The sequence below is a fragment of the Triticum aestivum genome, chromosome 7B (assembly GCF_018294505.1).
Source record: "Triticum aestivum cultivar Chinese Spring chromosome 7B, IWGSC CS RefSeq v2.1, whole genome shotgun sequence".
Lineage (NCBI taxonomy): Eukaryota > Viridiplantae > Streptophyta > Magnoliopsida > Poales > Poaceae > Triticum > Triticum aestivum.
The window spans coordinates 443044266-443070623 of NC_057813.1; the positions used below are offsets into that span (position 1 = coordinate 443044266).

Sequence of the window (26358 nt, forward strand, 5' to 3'; positions counted from 1 at the left end):
GCCAGTGCGAATTGCCTACACAGTGAGGAACATGATAGCCCCGAGAATTTTGAACCTCAAATATTCGACCGTTGTTGTGCTATGCGCTAGCTGTCCCAAAATATCTACCCACCTAACGGTCATATCATTGAAGGGCATTTATGTCTTATCATGTCGGGTTGTTCCCTAGGCTATAAATAGCCGCCCCCTACAACCACTAGCTAGTTGGCTACTCCAAGACAAACTGACACTTGTCATTGAGAGCATCCCATCCTCCGAGGACTTTGAGCGAAAATCATCAAGTGAGGAAAAACCCAAAACCCAAACACCTACAACCCAAAGTGATTGAGCATCACTGAAGATATTGTTCCTGTGTGGAACCCACGCTTGTTACCTTTGAGGACTGTGTATCCTCCAGACGGTTAGGCGTCATGGTTTGAGCATCCAAGAGGAATTGTGGATTGCCGAGTGACCAAGTCTATGAAGGTTCGGAAGTCACCTGAAGACTTACCACAAGTGATTGGGTGAGGTCTGTGTGACTTTAGCTTAAGGAGAGTACGTGAGGACTGTGTGTCCGGGACTGTGTGTCCTCGGGTTTAAATACCCAGCCACTCCAACCAGACGTACAACTATCACAGCTATTGGAACTGGTCTACCAAATCATTGTCTTCACCAAACCAACTGGTTCTATTTCCTCAACCCTTTCATTTCCTCATTCATGTGTTGATGAACCTGATCATTATTGTATGAAGACATTGACTGAAGACTTTCTCTATTTCCTCAATCCTATTTCTTCAGTCACATAGTCTTCAGCCTGCTTATCCTATTTTCACGCTATGTATACTTTGTGCTTGTTTTCATTTCATCATGGTGACTATGTTGTTGCTCTGTTATGCTTATACCTGAGTACTTGTTCCGCTGCTAGTGTGTCGTTGCTTACGAATTTCGTCACCTAGAAATTCCTCAGTGACGAATTTGTAAAAGTCGCCTATTCACCCCCCCCCCCCTCTAGTCGATATAACACACTTTCACTTTCTACTCCAACTTCCAAGCCAAACATTTGATCTCTAATCCCCTACTTACCACTTGAAACTCGCCAATCCAAAGATTTATCTTATAAGAGTTTTGTGGAGGAGATTATCTTCCAAAGCACAAGAGCAAGGTATTCATCACCAATCAACGTCAATCTTATAACTTTTGGAGGGTGTGCGCCTTCTAGATCGGCTAGGTCTGCTTGAGAGACTTCAAGGCCTGAAGGAACCAAGAAGTTTGTATGAGCCCGAAGATCGCCTACTTCGTGAAGATCTACCATGACTCAGGCTAGACCTTTGTTGTCGTAAGCCGTCGTGGGATATGTTGGCTGCACTTTTGTGGACCTTTGTGGAGGACCTTGCAACCAAGATCCCTATGGCCCAGAATCTTCGTGATTTGAAGCATACAAAGACATGGAGTAGGATAGCTCCAACTATCCAAACCACAAGAGAGGTCGTCGAGACTACTTGTTTGCATTCCTCTAACCTTAGTCTTTGTGCAAGTTTTTGTTTTCGCTCGCCTTACTTTTTGTACTCCCTCCGTTCCTAAATATAAGTCTTTTTAGATATTCCAATATGGACTATATACAGAGCATAATGAGTGAATCTACACTCTAAAATATATCTATATACATCTGTATCCGTATGTAGTCTATATTGAAATCTATAAAAAGGCGTATATTTAAGAATGGTTGGAGTAGATTTGCATGTGTAGGATGTGTTAGGCAGCCCCTAGCTAAGCTGAAAATTGGCAAGAACTAAAATTTAGGTGGGGGTGGGGGATCTTCTACCATGTTGTTTTAATAGTCTATTCAACCCATCCCCCCTCCCTAGATTCAAACGAGCGTACAAGAGGAAATGCTAGCAGTCAGCAAGGCCAGACAAGTTGTCAGACTACCCCTAAATTATCCGAGAACCACAACATGGGCAGAGAGATCAACACAAAACACATACTCACGACTCTATCAGGGGGTTCTTTTAGAACCCTAGACAACAACCACTAGGGGCCTTTACTTGCTTTACGTGTGACTCCGACCAAGAAGCCGAGATCTACAACTTGGTGTCAAAGCTTCGTCAATTTGTCATGCTAGTAGGTAAAAAGAGTAAATGCGAGAAAAAGGAAATCAAAAAGGTGCAAAAAAAATATACTAACCTAGTAGCCAACCTTATAACCAACTCTATTATATGAGTGATTAGGTATGTTGGCTATGAATGACACGCCGATCTCATACAGCCAATTGTTGGGAATATTATTTACTAGAAGTTACCCCACACTTTTGTTGCATTAATGTTTTGCAATATATGCCAATGAGATTTGATTGTATTTTTCTTTTGCAGGAATCATAGAGCTTTATTCAGTCATTTCCAGCTCCAGCGCGATCAACCAACAGGAAACTGGGAGGAGTTCATCCAGCAATCAGTTACACCCAGTGTGCTTGCATGTTTCACACACAAGTGAGCTGAATTGTTGGCCGAACAACAAATAGTATCTCTTCTCTACTACTTCAAAAGAACATAAGGTTACTGTTTCACCTTTCTTCGTATCATCCCTTCATCCAACCTTCCCCATGTAATAATAAATTACCTTAATTTATTTACTTTTTAAACCAATTCCACTTTAATTTATTTACCAAACTTCTGATCAAAATACAAGGTAAATCAGGAGCAGAATTTGATGAACATTTATTTACACAATCGCATACTATGGGCAGGTAAATCACTTCCGATCAAAATATAAGGTAAATCACGAACAAAATTTGATCAACATTTATTTACACAATCGCATATTATGGACAGGTAAATCACAACCAAACGTACTATAATATTTATATCCTGTTGCAACGTAGGGCATTGTTCTGAGAACTAAAATTAAAAATACATATGATTTATTGTGTATTACTATTATATAATTGTAAAATATTTATTTAATAATAAATAGCATAATAGAATGGAAAATCCTCATGCATTTTTGCATGTTGATGTGGGCTTTTTCCTATGTATGATTACATATTGTGGTGGACTTTTCTAGATGTATGTTGTATGCCAAGGTGACATACTTGCATGTATGAGAAAAATAGGTTAGTGGATAAGCTATTTAGATGTACTTAAACTTCCGTTTCTAAATATAAATCTTTTTAGAGATTTCAATAGGAATTACATACAGACGCATAGACATATTTTTAAGTGTACATTCACTCATTTTGCTCCGTATGTACTTCACATTGAAATTTCTAATAAGACTTATATTTAGGTACGGAGGAGAACAAGATTAGCCTTGCTCTCAGGGCTAACAACAAAAGGCCCTAGATTTCAGCCTCTTCTAGTACACCCGGGCTGGTTTGCTTGGTTACCATCTAAGACGAAACCTGCATTCTTTAGTAGTACATATTTGCCGAGCAGAAAACCAAGTGAATTTAATATCTGCCCCGAGATGAGCAGCCCAGATGCTTCAGTTCTTTACGTCAGGGTCAGATACTCTACTACAGAGGAAATAGATAACCGAAATATATATACACAGGTAACAAACTTTGCCGTACAATAGACGAGACAAAGATCCATCGTTCTCTTAAGATAAACCATTTGATCCCATCGCTTCCAAGTCTCCAAAATCCAAAATGAATACTTCAGGTCTCCAATCTTCACTCATTCTGCAGTTTTCTTGTCAGCGTCGCTGCAGTGAACAAAGCTTCTTTCTCAAACTGTGAAATCTGAATGTTCCTGCAAAACAGTATACAGAAATTAAATGCACAGGGAACTTAGTGAATTTGTTGGCAGATCCGTACTGATAGTCTGATATGGCTGCCCGACATGCAGCGAGAGTACCATCTGACACTCATCTCCTGAGTCCTGACAGCTTTAGAATCGTGGTGGCCGCTACGATAATAAACACAACAAAATACTCACGTGTTGATTTTTCTCAGATTCTGGAAAGCCAACACAAACTTGCAAGATATCTCGAGAAGAGACGCTCCCATCATTTTTGCTGCATCATTAGCTTCGCTAGAACCACCATCAACGGATAGGCAGACCTGAAAGGTTTTATGATTGTCAAAATTATAACCCAAGATGTAGATTGCTGTAAATGGAAGAATATCAGAACAGCAGAGAACATCAGGGTGGGAACATGGAAGACAGAGATCTACAATGCCACCTGTTCAAGTTTCTTAATAACAATAGTATTACGCTCTTCAATTAAACAAAGAGAAAAGGAATTATGCTCTAGACAGTATCAAGCTAGCGGCAAATAATGGATGAATGATGCATTTATGCTCTCAACCTGAATGACAGATAATCAGGCAATATACAGTACAATGCAAAGATGGCCATACGAGTTAAAGACACATACGCTTACTGCCTATCTACCAAGGAGTATCGCCTTAGAAACTATATTCTGGAGATGTGTATGCATCTATATTATTCCATGTCACTATTTCTCGGGTCAAAACATACATTTCTGGGGTCAAATCAAATATCTAGTCGCCTCTGTCCAAAATCTATACAAAAAAAAAATCTTGTATAGAAAATAAGGAGCAGGCAATTAATGCCCTAACCTGGTATGCATGTGCTAAGAGAAGCTGAGCAACTTCTGGACACATCATCTTAACCATGGCCTTTGCGCTTGCTTCTGTTGAAAACATACTCAGAGCGCTTTCCACTGTCAAATCTTGTTGAGAATTATCTGACCTCCGAGTACGTACTGCAGACCATGAGCAACAAAAAAGGCGGCAATAGCATCCATGATTTTGCTTTGATCACAAAATGAACTTATGTGAAAGCTCTCAGGTAGAAGAGATAACGAGGACAATACACCAATTAGCATGTCAATATTAACATTTAATAATGATCTCTAGTCATTTTAACTCCATGCACACAGAAAACTGAGTTCATAAATAATACGTTAGTTTGTGACATACATCTGCACCTGTTAGTTGGCATTTTGATGTCTATCTCTCAAAAATGCTACTAGAAATAAGAGCTCCATGTGTGTGGGAAAAGTTGCCTATAAAAACCAAACAGTAGTACTTGACATCCTTTTCTAATTGACATCTAAACTGTAGTACTTGTAACTTCTATCAACATGTCCAAAAAACAATTGTTAGTACAGGTCAGTAACACTCCTAAGATTCTTGTTTAGAGGACAAATAACCCAATCATGCTAGACTTTCAAATAACATAGGAAAGAGCAAAAGATCTGTAAAATGGTACGCCTCCGATTCATAATAAGTATCGCGGTTTTGAACCAAGGTTGAACTAATATTAGTTCAAAACTGCAACACTTATGATCGATCGGAAGGAGTACCATATGCATGGTTGAGTGGAGCTAAACATGCATGCAGCCTAGGAAACAGGGTAATGGACGTCACTGGTTGATAAGAGATGGAGGCAGGGAAGAGAAGCGCTTTGTGTCATTTTAAATGAAACTTTTTTTGAGAAAACGCAAAGGACCTTTGCGTTTCATTTCATTGAAAACATGAGAAGATACAATCCTCCTAGGAGGTGAGGGTTACATGGGTCAGCACCCTATCAGTGAACATCCCAGTTAGTGGGAAGAACTACCCTGAGGCCCATTGCGCCGGCTTGTGCCCAACAATGGAATATTCCCCGGGAGTGTTATTTACCACAAAGTTTGCTCTTGTGATGTCTATTTAGCATAAAATTTACTATTGTGGTGTCATTTTTAAAGTCAAGTGTGTTTGAGATGATCTAAGTGTTGTGGATAAGCCTGCAAATGATAGCTTAAGCTGTGAGAACCAATATTGCTGTTTCAGCATTGGAATTCATTTTCGTTGTGGCCAAATTCAAGGTGATTCTGTCTGTCAGATTAAACTTGTAGAATTTTTTAAATGATGTTCCATTTATTTCAGAACTCAGTTTGAAATTATAGGTACATATTCAAGTCCTATGTAATTAATAAAACAAACCAGTCTAGATAATGCCAATGAAGACATGATGGGGGTGGAATATTTGGAGAACCTATCTAAGAGGCAAGAAAATTTGTATCAACTGGAGAGCAACAGTTGATACCAACATTTGATACCACAATTGTCACACTTCTGCTGTATATACTGAAACACCAATCACTGTCTCCAAAGGGGCATTTCTTTAGTTGCACAGAAGGCATTTGCATGCTAAGAATCAGGTGATTATAAAGTAAATTTAGCATACCTTAACTTGATATCTTGAGAAGTACAGCAGGATAATCTGCAATTTCCACTTCCACTCCGTGAAGGCCTGTTGCGGTTGATAAACAAAATCATTAATTTACTATCAAAGTGGAGTACCAGGAAAATGAGCAGCAAATAGAAACAAAATTATGCGTACAGGTTCTGATATCTAAATAGCTTTCATCTCTTTATTTTCATTTCCAAAAAAAAATCATATAGCATTCATCGGATAAGAATTCAAGGTGCAAGTTTTCGTATCTAAATGGCACCAGATATCTAACTTGTGTCCAAACAGTTATTAAACACTTGAGGTACCCATCAGCGATGGTCCAAACTCCAAAGTCCGCACTTCACCCAAAAAAGAAGCTGGTAAACCAAGCCATGTGCCTAATCATTGGGAGTAAATTGCAAAAAAGAAAACACCACTTTGAAGGCTAGGTTTGCGAAAAACACTAGGATACATTTTTTCGACAAAAAACACCACGTCTTGCGTATTGTTTTTGCAAAATCCACTGGTCGGCGGATCTGGCTCGGTTAAGTGTGTTTATGACAGATGGGGCCCGCCAATCAGGCTGACATGGCATCAATCTCTCACACCGTTACAACGAAAGGTTTTGCTGGGCGCGAGACCGGCTCGTCAGCGAAACACTGGAGCGGGCCGGTGTTGTGGGGCGTCGGAGGTTCACGGAGGCGGTCTCCGGTGACGCTGGAGCGGGCCGTGACGACGTCGAAGTACAGGGGCGCGGGCAGCAGGGGTGCGCTCCCGGAATTCGTCGGCGCGAGCAGGGGCGATGGCATCTTCCGCGTGCGGCCATGCACCTTGGCCGCTCGCCGGAGTTCAAGGTGCGGCCGCGATGAACTGGGCGGCGGCGAGGTGGTTCCAGGCGAGAAGGTGCGGCGGCGGGCTGTTGGCGAGCTGCGGCAGGCCGCTCCTCAACCGGGCGCGGGGGCGGGACATGCGGTGTCCTCTGCCTAGCCCTTGGTGCGGTGAGCAGCGAGCAGGCGCGGCGAGCAGGCAGTGGGCGTGGCGGCCAGCGAGCAAGCAGCAGGCACGACGAGCAGGCAGCGGGTGCGGTGACCAACGAGCAAGCAGCGGGCGCGACGAGTAGGCAGCGCGCGCGGTAGCAGCGAGGCGCGGGGTCCGCGGCGAGCAGTGGGCGCGGAAGCAAGCAGGCGCGGCGCAGCAGCAGCGAGGCGCGGCGGCCGCGGCGAGCAGCAACGGATCTGGACGAATTGGTCCAGCGGCGGGAGGTTGACGAGCACCAGATTTTTTTTCCTTTTTTCTTTCAATGACAGGTGGACCCCACAGGGCCACACATGATGATAACGTTAGCCAACGTCGCCGTTAATTAGGTGGTGCCACGTCAGCCTGACTAGCAGGCCCAGTCTGTCATAAACATGCTTAATCGAGTCAAATCCGCTGATCAGTGTTTTTTGCAAAAAAAATACGCAAGACGTGGTGTTTTCTGTCGAAAAAATGTATCCTAGTGTTTATCGCAAACCTAGCCTTCAAAGTGGTGGTTTCGTGCAATTTACTCAATCATTGGCAAACAGTTTAGTTGCCAAGTAGTTTTCTAAATAGCTATCTATCACAGCTACGCATGGAGTTCCGCTGATACAGCTATGGCAGCTATTGCACCCAATAGTGGTGCTGTTTCTATTAGTGTATAGCCTGCTAAAGCACAGCTATTCCATATAAATGACCCAAAATAAAAGAGACAAGTTTCAGTTTCAACCGTACAGCTGACCCGGAACACCCTTTTACCTGTAAAACCACATGAAGACCCAAAACACTAACATAGTAGCTGCTTAACCATCATAGGTCTTGGTTTGATTGCTTTACAAGACGTAAAAGTTAGGAATTTGGAAAGTACAATCATGGGTATTACTAAGACATTCTTGTGCAAGTTTGAGTACTACTCATGAAGCAAAGCAATCAAAGTAGTCAGTAATATGCATATCAGATCTCTACTGAGACCTTAACTCTAGTCAGTCACCTTTAGCTGATTTGTATAGATTCAGTGGAATTTAAAACGGGGGCTCTCAAAAATAAAACGACCAATGTTAGGGTAACTTGTAAACCCATGAAGCAAACCCTCACTGCCTCAACCCCATCCCAAACCATTCGCCGTTCTCCCACCTCACCAAACCCTCGTCACTGCCGGCTCTCTTCTATCCGTTCGGTTCCATGGCTAGGCATTGGTAGTCTTGACGGTGCTGGACAGGCTGGTGACGGTCCTTGAAGGCGTCGTGGTTGGAGTGGCTGCATTGACCATTCTCCACACCAGGTTCATTTGCCCCTGGTCAACCTGATGCTCATGCAACTGGAGGTCGGTCGTCGCTAGGGACTAGTTGCTGCTGCCTCTGAAATTGAGAATTAAGGTGATCACAGCTCGCAGCCCCCGCGTCGCTCCCGCAGGGCCGACTCGGGCGGCGCTAAACCTAGTCCGCCGCCGGCCGCCTCTCCCTCTCTCCTCTCCCTCGCTGCCATGGGAGGGGGTCGCTGGAATGCCGCACGCCGTCGGGGAAGATGGCGGTGAGGATCCTGTCCGCCCTGCCACGCACGGGGGACTTGGAACCGAGGCGGCCTCATGAGGTAGCCCTTGGTCGGCGGCTGTTGCAGGTGCTGGCCACCCCCCTTGGCCGCACGGGCGGCGAGATGGTGGCGGGTGGTGCCTGCGGGCGTGGTGGCCTCGGGGGCACCCGTCCCGGATCTGACGCCGTCCCAATCCAAGCCTCTTGATCTGGTCTCCGGCTGCCCTTGGTCGCCGGTGCCGCGTCTGAAGAAAGGGATGGGGAAGTGTGGAGCCCAGAGAAATCCAAGGCCGGATCTTCCGGCCACGACGACGGCGACGCCGGCGGGCGCCGTCCCCTACATATAGGCGTCGTCAAGGTTCTCCATTCCGCCTCTGCCTCCCTCATTTGCTCGTGTACCGGGGTGAAAACCCAAATTCCTCCGGATTGGGCGGCAGCGACGCTCACGGCGTCGTCATCTTCATGGAGGTGTCGCCTTCGGTGAGCATGGGAAGGTGGTGGGTGTTCCATGGGAAACCCTAGATCTGGGTCTATCGGATCGGACGATGATGACGCCTGCGGTATCGTTCTCCCTCCTAGGGGCGTCGTTTTGGAGCAACCGCTGGCTAGAGGGGACAAGAGGACAAGCGGTGTTACATCTACCGCATGGCCGGCAACGGATCTCGGTGGCATGGCGCCGCGGAGTTTCGGCAACGAGCACGTGTGGATGGATACGTGAAGGGTGGTGGCGCTGTGTGGCGCCGTGGTGGCGTCGACGGCAGCCTGGCAATGGTGATGCGTCAGTGCTTGCTCTGGAGAGGGATTGGTGGAAGACGGCTGCGGTGATCTTTGAGAGTGCATCGGACCGGTGTGACCCAGTCCCGATGTGTGGCTGGGCTGGGGCATCCGACTTTAGATGTTAGGGTTTGGTGCAATGTCTGTTTGGTATTCGGTCCGGATATTCAGCACACCTTCATCGAAGGGGTAGGAATAGCAACAGGTGTTGCCTAGATGGTGGCTTCAGGGTTACTGATGTATTACTTTGTATGGTCTTTGTGAATAATTAATAAAATGGCTGCATGCATCGTCCAGATGTAGAGGCCGGGTGTATATCCTCCTTTTCCAAAAAAAAAAGTTGCTGCTGCCTCCGTGATGCTTGTACATTTGGCTGTTGCTGCAAACTCCCATGGTGGATGACTGCTTCCCATGCCTTACAGATTATACTTGTAATTGACTAGGGTGTGGCCTGGTGAGGACGATTGTGTTTGAGGTCATGGATGGCCGTCGGCACAAGTATTTTAGTGGTAGCAATCCTTAGGTCGTTTCAGGCTGCCTAGGTGGCTGTGTGTTTCCCTTTTTCTGGGTTGTGTCATTTCTTTGGGTCATGCCTTTCAAATGACATTGTAGAACTCCTTTTATCTTATTACTGATGCATGCAGCTCTCCTGCATGATCTTGGAAAAAAGAACAGGAATCCCCCTATACAACAGGGACATCACACAGGGGATAGGAAAATTAATTATAGATGTGTAACAACTAAAGCTAATTTAACTGGCATTATGCTTGACTGTGCAGTTACTATAAAGCTACGGAGACATCTTATTCTTCTATCTCAGCAACTAGTACGCGGAAGCTTAAGGGTTGTGCACATTTCCTTTTCCTGGGGAAAATCCAGCACATGTGCGGATTACTGATTGATGAATTAACAGAACATTAGAGTACTAGATTTCAAGTAAAGTCAGCTATTCTAATTCAGTATGTGGTCTTTATTTCCTATCTTTAGCTGGCATCAAGCGAACTCGTAATAAAGTGAAAATTGGTAAGCACTCAGTCAAGCTTTACTAGGAACTTTGAGTGGGTTTACAACAAGCTTTAAATGAACCACCAATTCAGTTTCTCGTGCAAGTTCAACATTATAATAACATTAAGATATCCATGAAAAATGAGTAAGAGGCCAGAAGGATGCAGTGGTTTGCATTTACCAAAAGAAATGGGGATAAGTAGATTGTGTTGTAAGTTAGCTCCTCTAGAATAACTTCCAGGATAGGATTCCTACAGAGAAGGAAATGGAATGTCAGGCACAATGGCTACATTCTTAAGCAAATGAAACTAAGAACCAAACCTGAGGCCATCAGCCCTTGAAGTCAGGCCCAATTTGTCTGCTTCTTTCCTAATCAAGTCAAGGTTTATAACCTACAAAAAAAACTGAAATAGTTAGCATCTGCACTTCACACCAATCTGTGTATGATCAAAAACACTATGGTATAGCTCACCATAATGAAAAGTTTTTTCACGGATATAAGCGCTTCTCTTTCAAACTCAACCAATGGAAAGGTTAAGGAAGAATCTAAATCAGATGCTGATTTAGAAGATATGTCATCTTCAACTTCCCGCTGATGTTGGTTCAGAAGGGATATGCAGTTCTTGACAAACATTTTGAATACCAGTTTTCGCGATCCCTGTTAATGAATATTAGGGATTCCAAAAATGTCATAAAATAACGCAGACGTTGCAATACTTTCACATAACTGTGACTATGTCAATGGTAAAAAAAAATCTTCAATAAAATATGACGAGGCAAAGAAACAACAAACAAAGTTTTAGCCCAGAAAGCTAAGCTACTTTTTATAAATTACAGATGTAGGTAGGTCTTACCAGAAGCACGTTTAAAACAGATTCCCTGATAATCACCCAGTCTAATGACTCTGCAACAAAATCACAAGAATGTTTAAGAATATATTGTCTTATACACAGGAATGTAAAACAGTTAAGTTGACAGGCACTTTTACCTTTATATGCAATATGACGAGGTACAAAATCAGCCTCAAGTGTGCGAACGAGATATTGGAACAGCACCATGTTCTCTATATGCTAAATTACAGAACAGAACAAGCTTCAAATCTCAACAACAGACAAAGAAACGTATATTATAGATGCAAAGTTTCCATAGTACTGCCAAGGAATGCGATACCATAACAGAAAAACTCATGGTGTAACCCTTCCTAATTTGAGGTACACCCTCAGGTTATCTTTATTAGGTATCATTTACTTTGGCGGTTCTCAAAATGAAAGAATAATAAGAAATGAGAGGGATTTTTTGGAATAGCAAGAGTTTTAGGGACCTGGCTAAACATAGTCACGTTTCAGACTTAGTTAAAGAACACAAACTTTTTTGTTGCCATTTGGAGACAACAAGCAGGATTTTTCTCCAGAAGCACAAGAGAAAGGATCGTTTAGCACGATGGGAATTCTTTCTGTACCCCTAAAAGACCAGGGTGGCCTCAGGATTCATAAATTACTAGTAAAAAATTATGTACTTATGAGTAAATGGTTGTTTAAGCTGCTAAGCAAGGATGAAATTTAGCGGTCACTCCTATGAAGTAAGTATTTGGGGCAAAAATCACTCATGGCGATTAAAGCCAAACCAACGGACTCTCACTTTTGGAAGGGCCTCATGAAAGTAAGGATAGATTTGTTCAGTTTGGATCATTTAGTGTGGGGAATGGCAAATCTATTAGATTCTGGGAGGATAAGTGGATCAGGGGTAGGCCTCTTTCGGTGGTTTAACCTAGACTCATCCATCCAGTCAACTTGGACTGATCTGTTAAATGACATGGTACTGATGTGCGTACATGCGGCATCTGCGTCAACTGAAACCACCTGTGATTGAAAAATGGACAGGATAGTTCAAGTCACAACTCGGACAGTTGAGTTTGTGACTTAAAAGTGGGCATTTGTGGAAGTTTAAGTTTGAGAAGTGGACTTTTCCAATATTCTCTGGAGTTAGAGACCATCAGGGATTTACCTTAAGCCCATTATTAGCACCTGTGTCATTCGATGCTTCAACCATAGCCTCGGTCAACAAAGAAAATCTCTGAAGAAGGGTAAAACTGAATCAGATACTCCGGACACAGAAAAATGAGGAAGCCAAATACTATGATAATAAGTATTGCAAAATAGTCTTTTAACATCCAAAAGATAGTTCCTAATTCCCACTTAAAATATTTACCAACATATAATACAACAGTAAAAAGTAGTCTTCAAGGAACTCAAGTAATCAAGTGGCTAGGGGACAAGAACAAAAGTAGAAGAAAACCTGTAAAGGCATAATGTAGGCTAAAATACCCAGGCCCCAAGAACATACAGTGAGGATGTGCTTCTTGGTCCAATAAGAGCAGGGAAACTCAAGACAAATATGTTCATAAGCAGGAAAACAGAATTTGCAAATATGAATACAGCATAAGAAAATAATGTAGCACACTAATACCAGCTTACCAAAGAATCAAAGAGGTGATCTGAGCGACTGGTGTTTCTCCCAATCTCACCAGAAGCTACATTGTTGCCAAGGAGAAATGGTGACCATGACTGGAAAATGGGAAATTACTTATGCATGTTAGATTTTTAAATCCAATAGAAGTATAAAACATACAACAGTACATAGTTTGTTGAAAAAACATCTAATACATTATGTCATCCTTTACCTCTTTAACTATAACTAGAGTTGGATGGGAACCAGAATTTGTCAAATATACTCTTGGATATTGCTGCAAGTTAACATCAAAAGCACACAAAATGAGATAACAGGATAGCGAAATTGTCGGAAAACTGCAACAAAGAAGAAGAAAAAACAATCAGGATGGTAATCAAGTGAAATGGCATGCGTTGATAAGAAAATTCAATTTCTACTAAAACTGCGCAGAGCTAATTTTTAGGTTATTCTGCTCAATAAAGTTGACAACAGCATTACCTTCTTCATTGCTCTGTTTATATTTTCTTTCTATGCATATCCAACAGTGAAGGTCACAAGGTACTTTGGTTTGAATGGCAAGTCCTGCATATTTGATATCAAATGTCAGCACACCAAGCACCCAGGACTTCTGGTTTGAATTAATTCAAGACATAACATGTGAGCAATGGCTGTGAGGTACCAAGTTTCTAACTTAATAACAATGGAGATGAACATGAAGAGCCACAAAGTATAACACTAATTTCAATCTCAACAATGCATAACGTTTTGATCTTAAAGAAAGAACTAGCTTAAAGATAAGGCACAGATGCTTGCAGATCTGAATATTTGACAAAGAGATAGGAATTCAAGACATTTCTCAAGATGTTCAGTTATAAAATAGTTCCAGCTACAATAACGATCTGATTACAAATCCATGTGTAACGCCACTGTTTTATGCTACATTTGTTATTCAGGTCCAGTAGCCAGTGGTTCTTTGCGTAATTGTTCAAAAGGACATTTTGAGGTGCTTGTCCAGATGTGATTATTTCTCTTCAGTAACAGGTCAATCATATATTTCTTTCATCTAACTTTGTGCTTTGTTATCTACAAACTAATAGGTCGTTCTGTCTACATACTATCCGGCCAAGTGGAGGCGTAGGTAGCGTTAAAGGGTGGCCGCCTGTGGCTGTGTGGGAGTATGCGTGTGTAAACGAATCTCTGTACTCAACCTTCCTCTGCAATCTCAGCCCCCTTCTCCAAGCTCATCCCCCTTCTCCTCTGTTCCCCTCGTCCCTTCTCTGGACCCCGATCCCCTCGAGCAGATCAGGGTTGTTACATTGGTTTTCAGAGCCAAATTTTCTTCCCCTCACCGCCGCTGCACCGCCGGAGCTTGGGAGGTGGATCGGTAACATCCACCGCGTATGGTGCGAGTCCGCTCGCCGGATCTCGCCCAAAATCCGTCACAGGGTTCGATCCCCTTTCAGGCCGAAGCAACGGCGCCGTCGAAGCCCTCCGTTGCGACGCGGCAAGTCCTGGAGGCCATGGAGGAAGGGAACGCCAACATCGCAAAGATGCTCGACTCCCTCCTCACCAAGCTCGACGAGCAGACCGCCCTCCGCGACAAGCAACTGGAGGCGCAACTCTCCTTCAACAACCAGATCGCGCAGGAGCTGCGGGGTCTTGCGCGGCAGCTCGATCTGACGCAGGCCGACGTTGATGCGACCCGCAAGACCGTCGACTGCTCGGCCTCACATGCGGGATCCGTCACCACGTTGGTACCACCACCGCCGCCGCCGCCGCCGCCGCCTCCGTCTCCGCGTCACCAGCCCCACCACGCGGAACCCCATCGCCCCGCTTCTGCTCACGCTCGCTTGGGGGACAATCGACCACCACTCATCCCGGTTCCCCCTCTTGGTGCGCCCATGGCTGGGGTCACCGCGCCGCCGCCCAGCCCCAACTACACAGAGAACTCCTACCACAAACCACCGAAACACGATTTTCCCCGTTTCGATGGATCCGCACCCTACCTCTGGTTGGATCGGTGTTTAGCGTACTTTGAGCTCTACAAGGTGGGTCAACATGTTTGGGTGCCCACCGCTGCTCTGTACATTGAGGGCCAGGCAGCACACTGGCTCCAGGCGTTTCGCCAGAGCCACCGCAACTTGTCATGGGACATGTTCGCCGCCGCCGTGCTTGAAGAATTCGGTGCATACGAGTTCGAGCTCACCATGCACTGTCTCCTTCAACTACAGCAGACGGGCAGCGTCGCCGAGTATCGCACATTGTTTGATGAGCTCATGTATCATCTTCTGGCGCTGGATCCCTCCATCAACAACAAATTCTTCATCACCCAGTTCTGTTTGGGCTTGAAGGACGAGCTACGCGCAGCAATTTGCTTACAAGCCCGTCGAGCATCACCCGCGCGTCTGTGCTTGCGCGCATTCAAGAGGAAGAGCTGGGCACGACACGCCCACGGGTCCGACCGGTTCCTCCAGGGCGCCCGCCTCCACCAACGAACGCGGCGCCGCCGCGGCAAGCGGCTGTTCCACGCGCCACCGGTGACGAATTCGCACGGGAGCGACAGCTGCGAGATTATCGGCGCGCCAACAATCTTTGCTTCAAGTGTGGGGACAAATACTCCCGGGAGCACCGCTGCGCGCAGCCGGCACAATTGCTCACCATCCATGTGGGGGAGCATGGCGAGGTTCTCTCCGACAACGCGATCCATGCTCTCCAACTCTTGGACGATCCCGAACCACCAGCGCGGCTGGCGGAGTGCTACGTGCTGTCAGCTCAGGTGCTGGACGGCTCCGATTCGCCAAGTACCATTTGGCTGCGTGCTCTGGTGAGGAATCAGGTGATGCTGCTGCTCCTCGACTCGGGCAGCACCCACAGCTTCGTCAACAAGAGCTTCGTCGACCGTATCGGCGCGCAAACTCAACCGCTGCCTCCGGTGGAAGTACGTGTCGCCAACGGTGATCGCATCACCTGTGATCGCATCGTGCCCGATCTGAAATGGTGGATGCAGGGGCACACCTTCTCCACACCAATGCGGGAGCTCGACATCGGCGCCTATGACGGCATTCTGGGCATGGACTGGCTGGCATAGCACAGTCCCATGACTTGCCACTGGCAAGACAAGTTTGTCTCATTCATCCACGACGGCGAACAAGTCACGCTGCGCGGCGTCAAGCCCAAGACCACCGAGACCCTGACGGCGGTGGAACCAGCAGAGCTTCACAAGTTGATCGCCGGCAATAAGGTGTGGGCAATGGCCATGGTGGATGCCTGCCCGCCTGTCCAGACTAAGCGCAAGACACCGAGCCACACCCCACTCGCCGATATCCTCGACGAGTATGCAGATGTCTTCGCCGCGCCCCACGGCCCGCCACCACACTGACAGTATGACCACGCCATCACGTTGGTGGAAGGGACGATTTCGGCCAACACTCGCCCCTACTGCTACTCTCCCCTGCAGAAAGACGAGATCGAGCGACAGGTCCGTGAAATGCTGGATTCAGGGGTGATCACACACAGCGTGAGCCCCTACGCGGCACCGGTGTTGCTCGTTAAGAAGAAGGACGGCACCTGGAGGTTTTGCGTCGATTACCGCTGGCTCAATGACGCAACAATCAAGAACAAGTTTCCCCTACCAATCGTGGATGAACTGCTTGATGAACTAGCGGGCGCCACAGTCTTCTCCAAGTTGGATTTACAGTCCGGCTACCATCATATTCGAATGCGAGAAGAAGATGAGGCCAAGACGGCGTTCAAGACCCATCACGGCCATTTTCAGTTCCGCGTCATGCCGTTCGGCCTCACCAACGCTCCGGCAACATTTCAGTGCCTGATGAACGCGATTTTCAGTAAGTACATCCGCAAGTTCGTCATCATTTTCCTTGACGATATTTTGGTCTTCAGTGAAACAATGGAAGAACACCTGGAACATGTGCGCACGGTGATGGGACTGCTTCGTCGACACCAACTCTATGTCAAGGCCTCCAAGTGTGAGTTCGCCACCGATCACATCGACTACCTCGGCCATGTGATCTCCCGCGAGGGCGTCGCCACCGATGCGGAGAAAACCTAGGCCATGGTGCAGTAGCCTACGCCTACGACAGCGACGGAGCTTCGCGGTTTCCTCGGCCTCACTGGCTATTACCGCAAGTTTGTGCCACACTACGGCATCATCGCCAAGCCCCTCACGCAACTCCTCACCAAGAAAGGCTTCGAGTGGACAGAGCACGCCCAGGCCGCGTTCGACCTGCTCAAGCAGGCCATGGTCACCACCCCGGTGCTCGCACTCCCCAACTTCGACAAGCCGTTCGCCATCGAGACGGATGCCTGCGACACGGGCATCGGCGCGGTGCTCACCCAGGAAGGGCATCCCGTGGCTTACTTCAGCAAGGCGCTGGGCGCGCGTAACCAGAAACTCTCCACTTACGAGAAGGAGTTTCTCGCGGTGATGATGGCAGTGGACAAATGGTGTCAGTGTCTTTAGTGCGGGCCATTCGACATCCTGCAACTTGGGAGAACAGCACCTGGAGACAGACGTTCAGCGCAAGGCCATGTCCAAGCTCGTCGGCCTTCAATTTCGCTTCTTGTACAAGCGCGGCCTCGACAACGGAGCGGCAGATGCGCTCTCCAGAGTGGGCAAGCTGATGGACCTGGCCGCGCTCTCGACCTGTCAGCCGGCATGGTTGCAGGAGGTGGCTAACTCCTACACGACAGACGCGGATGCCCAGGAACATCTTCAGCACTTAGTCGTGTCCAGCCCGGATGCAGAGAGGTATGAGCTTCATCGAGGCATCATTCGTCGCCAAGGCCGGCTCTGGATCGGGGCTAACACGGCCCTGCGCACTAAGCTGATCGCCGCGCTCCACAACAGCGCGGTGGGTGGCCACTCTGGCGTCACGGCGACCTACCACCGGGTCAAGAAGCATTTCGAGTGGCGGGGCCTGAAGAAGGACGTGGAGGAATTCGTGCACCAATGCACCATCTGTCAACAGGCCAAGCACGAGCACACCAAGCCAGCTGGCCTCCTCGCGCCCTTGCCCATTCCGTCTGCGCCATGGGAGGACCTAACAATGGACTTCATCGAGGGCTTGCCGGCGTCCGAGAGCTGCAACTCCATCATGGTCGTTGTCGATCGCTTCACCAAGTTTACACACTTTGTGCCACTTCGCCACCCCTTCACTGCAGCAACAGTCGCCCGCGCGTTCTGGGACAACATTGTGAAGCTGCACGGGATTCCTTCTTCAATTGTCTCCGACCGCGACAAGATCTTCACCAGCAACCTCTGGCGCAAACTCCTCGAGAGCGCGGGCACCAAACTGCTGTACTCGACGGCATACCACCCGCAGACCGATGGCCAGAGCGAGAGGGTGAACCAGTGTCTGCAGATGTACCTGCGCTGCACCGTCCACGACTCCCCCAACAAGTGGCGCCGCTGGCTACCGATGGCTGAGTTCTGGTACAACTCGACCTTCCATTCCTCCCTCAACTGCACACCCTTCAAGGCCCTGTATGGCCGAGAAGCCAATTTGGGCACCATGGCAACCTGGGCAGAGGAGGCACCAACCGGCGACGACCTGGACTAGGCAGCTCATACGAATGCCATCCGTGCGCAGCTGACGCTCGCCCAGCACCGCTTCAAGAAGCAGGCGGACAAGCACCGTGTCAAGCGCTCCTTCCAGGTGGGGGAACAAGTCCTCCTGAAGTTGCAGCCCTACGTGCAACGCTCGGTGGTCTCGCGCCCATGCGCCAAGCTTGCATATAAGTTCTTCAGCCCCTACACCGTCTTGGAGAAGATTGGACCACTGGCGTATAGGATGGATCTGCCGCCAGACAGCCGCGTGCATCCAGTCTTCCACGTCTCCCAGCTGAAGCCGTTCACGACGGATTACACGCTAGTGTTCGCCGAGCTTCCCCGAGTCCACGACCTGTTGGCTTCACTGACAGAACCCGTCAAGATCCTGGAGCGGCGCATGATGAAGCACGGCGACGCGCCCGTGGTGCAGCTCAAGATCCCGTGGTCATCGTCGTCTCCGGACGCGGCCACCTGGGAGGACTACGACGTTCTATGCCGACGCTTTCCCACGGCCACCATCTGGGAGGGAGAAGCCTCGTCTTAAGGAGGGGAGAATGTCACGCCTAAGCAGCTGTTAGCGTGACGAAGGAGCTGGCTGGTGGGCCCAGCCAGCTGGCCGGCCAAGTGGAGGCGTAGGTAGCGTTAAAGGGTGGCCACCTATGGCTGTGTGGGGGTATGCGTGTGTAAACGAATCTCTGTACTCAACCTTCCTCTGCAATCTCAGCCCCCTTCTCCAAGCTCATCCCCCTTCTCCTCTGTTCCCCTCGTCCCTTCTCTGGACCCCGATCCCCTCGAGCAGATCAGGGTTGTTACAAGGTTTGCCCGTGTTTTTGGTTGTGTTGCCAAATCATTTCAAAATATGTCCTTCATATGGAGTTAGAATATTTTAACGTTACAATGGCAACCTAAAATAGTGGAAGCTTTCCAGCATTACCAAAGTTCCACTCCTGTTTCTATTCATTTTGGTCGCTCTGGTTAGTGTTATTGTTGAAAATTAAATTAGTAAAATAGCTTGTGATAAAAATAAGAAAGATATACTGGCCACCTGTGTGTTAATTATTGTTTCAAACCTGAAAATGGAAGTCTAAAAAAATCCCTAAATGTTTTCTCCTTAGGACAGAGTTGTTGTTTTTGAGGAGCAAGGTACACGATATATATGTAGGGCCTCTTTGGTCAACGTCTCAATGGATAAAAGCCAATGCACGTTCACTTTACAAAAAAAGGAGAGAAAACCTTCATGTGTTTCATATGCTTACTCGTGGTGATGCCAACCTTTTGCTATTGCAAACGTTACTGGTTCTCTCATATCAAGATCACCTTCTTTTCTGTTGCAGCAAACATTACATGAACTTTCATGAGTTTGTTTACAATTCCGAACTCCTCCAATTGAACGGCTCATCTACTGAAGTACTCCCTCCGTTTCAAAATAGATGACCCAACTTTATACTAACTTTGTACTAAAGTTAGTACAAAGTTGAGTCATCTATTTCGGAACGGAGGGAGTACTCTATTTGTGTACAGTTTTGTAGGAGTTTGGAGTACTCTGAGCACCTACCTGTAGCGTGCCATCAAAACCACATGCACAACAGGAGTTTTGCATGGCATGAGTAATCTTCCTCTCCTTCCTCCCTCACAGTCTCTAACCGCCCTCTCCCTCTAGATCCAAATTTAGCTCTTACGTGTAAGAGTTTGCATCATGAATGAAAGCAGAGCTGATTCTCATTTCAGTACTAGGTGGGTAGGGATTAATCCGTCAAAACGAATGATTATAGTTAGGAAACCTGTCAATATGGTTATATGTATTAGTAATAAGATTTTCAATTAATCCAAACAAGAAAAGCATGTGATTTTTTCTATTTAGTATTTAGTATTTCTGGAAAACTATACGCGATCTTGCTAATTTCATACTACTAGATTACAGTCGTACATGCTCTTGCTTGTCTACAAAATTTCATTCTTGCATCTAACCCTGATTAAAGAAATGCTTGAATAGCAGGATGGCATTGGGTTGTCATGTTTTACTGTCATTTGCCTGTAGTACTCTATTGACTCAGGTGCTTTGCTATTATAATGTTGTCATTTACGTTTAGTAATATGTTGACTCACATGGCACACTATGTGACTGTATGTGGTTATATGTGTGGTGTGAAGATGGTCATTCTTCAATTTGAAAGTAAACAAGCGGCCTCCATTGAGGTCTACCGACAATCATGTAGGTGAGTCCATTCATGTATATCACCTTCCCATTTCCATTTTTGTCCTTTTTATTCTTGATTCAGTATGTGACACAAGTGCTTATTAGGCAATGCGTAGTCTTAACTCTTAACGTGAGGGGGCGCCGAGATACACGAGGGGTTGGAGTAGGACTACAGGAGGAGGTGAGGACATGTTTTATTTAAGATCCACCTGATTAGTCCCAGGTTTTTGCAAGGTCTGTTTCTTATGCAGAGATTTCTTTTGATGGGCAGCCTAGCCAATAAATTATGGTTACTCCTTTTAGTTAGATTTAGTACTAGGTGAATTATTTGCTTCTGTGTCGATGAACAAATGAGTCTGATTTAATTTTGCTTTAGATTATTATTGTTTTCGAAGTTGGTTTGAAGTTAAAAGTGAGAAAGAGATTAGGTGACAGGGATTTGGTGTGACAAACTTTTATTTTGTCTTGTGTTTACTCCTATTTAGCTTTTGTAGATAACTCTATGATAACATCTGTACTGACAATAGTTAGATCATGTATGTCGTATATGTTGGGGAACGTAGTAATTTCAAAAAAATTCCTATGCACACGCAAGATCATGGTGATGCATAGCAACGAGAGGGGAGAGTGTCGTCCACGTACCCTCGTAGACCGAAAGCGGAAGCGTTAGAACAACTCGGTTGATGTAGTCGTACGTCTTCACAGCCCAACCGATCAAGCACCGAAAGCACAGTACCTCCGAGTTCTAGCACACGTTCATCTCGATGACATCCCTCGAACTCCGATCCAGCCGAGTGTCGAGGGAGAGTTCCGTCAGCACGACGGCGTGGTGACGATGATGATGTTCTACCGTCGCAGGGCTTCGTCTAAGCACCGCTACAATATTATCGAGGAGGACTATGGTGGAGGGGCGCACCGCACACGACTAAGAGATCAATGATCTGTTGTTGTGTCTCTAGAGGTGCCCCCCTGCCCCCGTATATAAAGGAGCAAGGGGGGAGGGGGCGGCCGGCTAGGGAGGAGGCGCGCCAAGGGGAGTCCTACTCCCACCAGGAGTAGGACTCCCTCCTTCCTTGTTGGATTAGCAGAAGGGGGGAAAGAGGAGGGAGAGAGAGGAAAGGGGGGGGGGCGCCGCCCCCCTCTCATTGTCCTGTTCGGACTAGGGGGGAGGGGCGCGCGGCCCTGCCCTGGCCTCCTCTCCTCTTCTCCACTAAGGCCCACTATGGCCCATTAAGCCCCCGGGGGGTTCCGGTAACCCCTCGGTACTCCGGTAAAATCCCAATTTCACCCGGAACACTTCCAATATCCAAATATAGGCTTCCAATATATCAATCTTCATGTCTCGACCATTTCGAGACTCCTCGTCATGTCCGTGATCATATCCGGGACTTCGAATAACCTTCGGTACGTCAAAACTCATAAACCCATAATATAATCGTCATTGAAACTTTAAGCGTGCGGACCCTACGGGTTCAAGAACTATGTAGACATGACCGAGACACGTCTCCGGTCAATAACCAATAGCGGAACCTGGATGCTCATATTGGCTCCTACATATTCTACGAAGATCTTTATCGGTCAAACCGCATAACAACATACGTTGTTCCCTTTGTCATCGGTATGTTACTTGCCCGAGATTCAATCGTCGGTATCCCAATACCTAGTTCAATCTTGTTATCGGCAAGTCTCTTTACTCGTTATGTAATGTATCATTTCGTAACTAACTCATTAGCTACATTGCTTGCAAGGCTTATAGTGATGTGCATTACTGAGAGGGCCCAGAGATACCTCTCCGTCAATTGGAGTGACAAAACCTAATATCGAAATATGCCAACTCAACATGTACCTTTGGAGACACCTGTAGAGCTCCTTTATAATCACCCAGTTATGTTGTGACGTTTGGTAGCACACAAAGTGTTCCTTCGGTAAACGGGAGTTGCATAATCTCATAGTTGTAGGAACATGTATAAGTCATGAAGAAAGCAATAGCAACATACTAAACGATCAAGTGTTAAGATAACGGAATGGGTCAAGTCAATCACATCATTCTCCTAATGATGTGATCCCGTTAATCAAATGACAACTCAGGTCTATGGTTAGGAAACATAACCATCTTTGATTAATGAACTAGTCAAGTAGAGGCATACTAGTGACATTATGTTTGTCTATGTATTCACACATGTATCATGTTTCCGGTTAATACAATTCTAGCATGAATAATAAACATTTATCATGATATAAGGAAATAAATAATAACTTTATTATTGCCTCTAGGGCATATTTCCTTCAGTCTCCCACTTGCACTAGAGTCAATAATCTAGATTACACAGTAATGATTCTAACACCCATGGAGCCTTGGTGCTGATCATGTTTTGCTCGTGGAAGAGGCTTAGTCAACGGGTCTGCAACATTCAGATCCGTATGTATCTTGCAAATCTCTGTGTCTCCCACCTGGACTTGGTCCCGGATGGAATTGAAGCATCTCTTGATGTGCTTGGTCCTCTTGTGAAATCTGGATTCCTTTGCCAAGGCAATTGCACCAGTATTGTCACAGAAGATCTTCATTGGTCCCGATGCACTAGGTATGACACCTAGATCGGAAATGAACTCCTTCATCCAGACTCCTTCATTTGCTGCTTCCGAAGCAGCTATGTACTCCGCTTCACATGTAGATCTTACTATGACGCTTTGTTTAGAACTGCACCAACTGATAGCTCCACCGTTTAATATAAACATGTATCCGATTTGCGATTTAGAATCTTCCGGATCAGTGTCAAAGCTTGCATCAACGTAACCATCTACGACTAGCTCTTTGTCACCTCCATAAATGAGAAACATATCCTTAGTCCTTTTCAGGTATTTCAGGATATTCTTGACCGTTGTCCAGTGATCCACTCCTGGATTACTTTGGTACCTCCCTGCTAAACTTATTGCTAAGCATACATCAGGTCTGGTACACAACATTGCATACATGATAGAGCCTATGGCTGAAGCGAACATCTTTCATTTTCTCTCTATCTTCTGCTGTGGTCGGGCATTGAGTCTGACTCAACTTCACACCTTGTAATACAGGCAAGAACCCTTTCTTTGCTTGATCCATTTTGAACTTTTTCAAAACTTTATCAAGGTATGTGCTTTGTGAAAGTCCAATTAAGCGTCTTGATCTATCTCTATAGATCTTGATGCCCAATATGTAAGCAGCTTCACCGAGGTCTTTCATCGAAAAACTTTTATTCAAGTATCCTTTTATGCTATCCAGAAATTCTATATCATTTCCAATTAACAATATGTCGTCTACATATAATATCAAAAATGCTACAAAGCTCCCACAACTTTCTTGTAAGTACAGGCTTCTCCAAAAGTCTGTATAAAACCATATGCTTTGATCACACTATCAAAGATTTTATTCCAACTCTGAGAGGCTTGCACCAGTCCATAAATGGATCGCTGGAGCTTGCACACTTTGTTAGCACTTTTTGGATCGACAAAACCTTCTGGTTGCATCATATACAACTCTTCTTCCAGAAATCCATTCAAGAATGCAGTTTTGACATCCATTTGCCAAATTTCATAATCATAAAATGCAGCAATTGCTAACATGATTCGGACAGACTTAAGCATCGCTATGGGTGAGAAAGTCTCATCGTAGTCAACCCCTTGAACTTGTCGAAAACCTTTCGCAACAAGTCGAGCTTTATAGACAGTTACATTACCATTAGCGTCAGTCTTTTTCTTAAAGATCCATTTATTCTCAATGGCTTGCCGATCATCAGGCAAGTCAACCAATGTCCATACTTTGTTCTCATACATGGATCCCATCTCAGATTTCATGGCTTCTAGCCATTTTGCAGAATCTGGGCTCATCATCGCTTCCTCATAGTTCGTAGGTTCACCATGGTCAAGTAACATGACTTCCAGAATAGGATTACCGTACCACTCTGGAGCGGACCTTACTCTGATTGATCTACGAGGTTCTGTACTAACTTGATCTGAAGTTTCATGATCAATATCATTAGCTTCATCACTGATTGGTGTAGTCGTCATAGGAACCGGTTTCTGTGATGAACTATTTTCCAATAAGGGAGCAGGTACAGTTACCTCATCAAGTTCTACTTTCCTCCCACTCACTTCTTTCGAGAGAAACTCCTTCTCTAGAAAGGATCCGAATTTAGCAACAAAAGTCTTGCCTTCAAATCTGTGATAGAAGGTGTACCCAATAGTCTCTTTTGGGTATCCTATGAAGACACATTTCTCTGATTTGAGTTCGAGCTTATCTGGTTGAAGTTTCTTCACATAAGCATCATAGCCCCAAACTTTAAGAAACGGCAATTTTGGTTTCTTGCCAAACCATAGTTCATAAGGCGTCGTCTCAACGGATTTTGATGGTGCCCTATTTAACGTGAATGTAGCCGTCTCTAAAGCATAACCCCAAAACGATAGCGATAAATCAGTAAGAGACATCATAGATCACACCATATCTAGTAAAGTACGATTACAACGTTTGGACACACCATTACGTTGTGGTGTTCCGGGTGGCGTGAGTTGCAAAACTATTCCGCATTGCTTCAAATGTAAACCAAACTCGTAACTCAAATATTCTCCTCCACGATCAGATCATAGAAATTTTATTTTCTTGTTACGATGATTTTCCACTTCACTCTGAAATTCTTTGAACTTTTCAAATGTTTCAGACTTGTGTTTCATTAAGTAAATATACCCATATCTGCTCAAATCATCTTTGAAGGTGAGAAAATAACGATATCCGCCGCGAGCCTCAATATTCATTGGACCACACACATCAGTATGTATGATTTCCAGCAAATCAGTTGCTCGCTCCATAGTTCCGGAGAACGGCGTTTTAGTCATCTTGCCCATAAGGCACGGTTCGCAAGTACCAAGTGATTCATAATCAAGTGATTCCAGAAGTCCATCAGTATGGAGTTTCTTCATGCGCTTTACACCAATATGACCCAAACGACAGTGCCACAAATAAGTTGCACTATCATTATCAACTTTGCATCTTTTGGCTTCAACATTATGAATATGTGTATCACTACTATCGAGATTTAATAAAAATAGACCACTCTTCAAGGGTGCATGACCATAAAAGATATTACTCATATAAACAGAACAACCATTATTCTCTGATTTAAATGAATAACCGTCTCGCATCAAATAAGATCCAGATGTAATGTTCATGCTCAATGCTGGCACCAAATAACAATTATTCAGGTCTAAAACTAATCCCGAAGGTAGATGTAGAGGCAGCGTGCCGACCGCGATCACATCGACTTTGGAACCATTTCCCACGCGCATCGTCACCTCGTCCTTAGCCAATCTTCACTTAATCCGTAGTCCCTGTTTCGGGTTGCAAATATTAGCAATAGAACCAGTATCAAATACCCAGATGCTATTGCGAGCATTAGTAAGGTACAGATCAATAACATGTATATCACATATACCTTTGTTCACCTTGCCATCCTTCTTATCCGCCAAATACTTGGGGCAGTTCCGCTTCCAGTGTCCAGTCTGCTTGCAGTAGAAGAACTCCGTCTCAGGCTTAGGTCCAGATTTGGGTTTCTTCTCTTGAACGACAACTTGTTTGTCGTTCTTCTTGAAGTTCCCCTTCTTCTTCTTCTCTTTACCCTTTTTCTT

The 26358-nt window shown here is 45.6% G+C and overlaps 2 protein-coding genes and 1 long non-coding RNA gene across 4 annotated transcripts; 2 read left to right on the forward strand and 1 right to left on the reverse strand.

Moving 5' to 3' along the window:
• Window positions 1–3283: 3283 nt before the first annotated feature.
• On the reverse strand, window positions 3284–13581 carry LOC123159378 (negative regulator of systemic acquired resistance SNI1-like). Of its 2 annotated transcripts, none has more exons than XM_044577208.1 (13): window positions 13436–13581; window positions 13170–13232; window positions 12964–13053; window positions 12494–12562; window positions 11478–11559; window positions 11344–11393; window positions 10962–11147; window positions 10811–10881; window positions 10671–10740; window positions 6187–6242; window positions 4562–4724; window positions 3915–4039; window positions 3284–3728 (listed from the first exon to the last, which is right to left on the reverse strand). In XM_044577208.1, exons 1-13 carry the CDS (start codon window positions 13442–13444, stop codon window positions 3650–3652), a joined length of 1113 nt encoding a protein of 370 aa, XP_044433143.1. In that variant the 5' UTR covers window positions 13445–13581; the 3' UTR covers window positions 3284–3649. The 2 variants fall into 2 exon arrangements, 1 of the variants encoding a protein (XP_044433143.1); XR_006479680.1 differs by having other exon boundaries at window positions 3288–3728; window positions 4562–4707; window positions 6177–6242; window positions 13436–13574.
• Window positions 13559–16408, forward strand: LOC123159377 (uncharacterized). The gene is made up of 2 exons (XM_044577207.1): window positions 13559–13612; window positions 13891–16408. Exon 2 carries the CDS (start codon window positions 14338–14340, stop codon window positions 15763–15765), a length of 1428 nt encoding a protein of 475 aa, XP_044433142.1. The 5' UTR covers window positions 13559–13612; window positions 13891–14337; the 3' UTR covers window positions 15766–16408.
• LOC123159380 (uncharacterized) lies at window positions 13623–21061 on the forward strand. Its single transcript, XR_006479681.1, has 3 exons — window positions 13623–13978; window positions 20028–20722; window positions 20809–21061. It is a non-coding gene; the product is annotated as an uncharacterized lncRNA (long non-coding RNA).
• Window positions 21062–26358: the final 5297 nt, after the last annotated feature.

Excerpts from the sequence above, each read along its gene's own strand:
- LOC123159377 (XM_044577207.1), top strand. The coding sequence starts at position 14,338 with ATGGTGCGAGTCCGCTCGCCGGATCTCGCCCAAAATCCGTCACAGGGT.
- LOC123159378 (XM_044577208.1), bottom strand. Across the intron at positions 12,563-12,963 it reads ATCACCTCTTTGATTCTTTG|AGATTTTCTTTGTTGACCGA; the intron begins GTAAGCTGGTAT and ends ACCCTTCTTCAG. Across the intron at positions 11,148-11,343 it reads CTGTTTTAAACGTGCTTCTG|GGATCGCGAAAACTGGTATT; the intron begins GTAAGACCTACC and ends ATTCATTAACAG.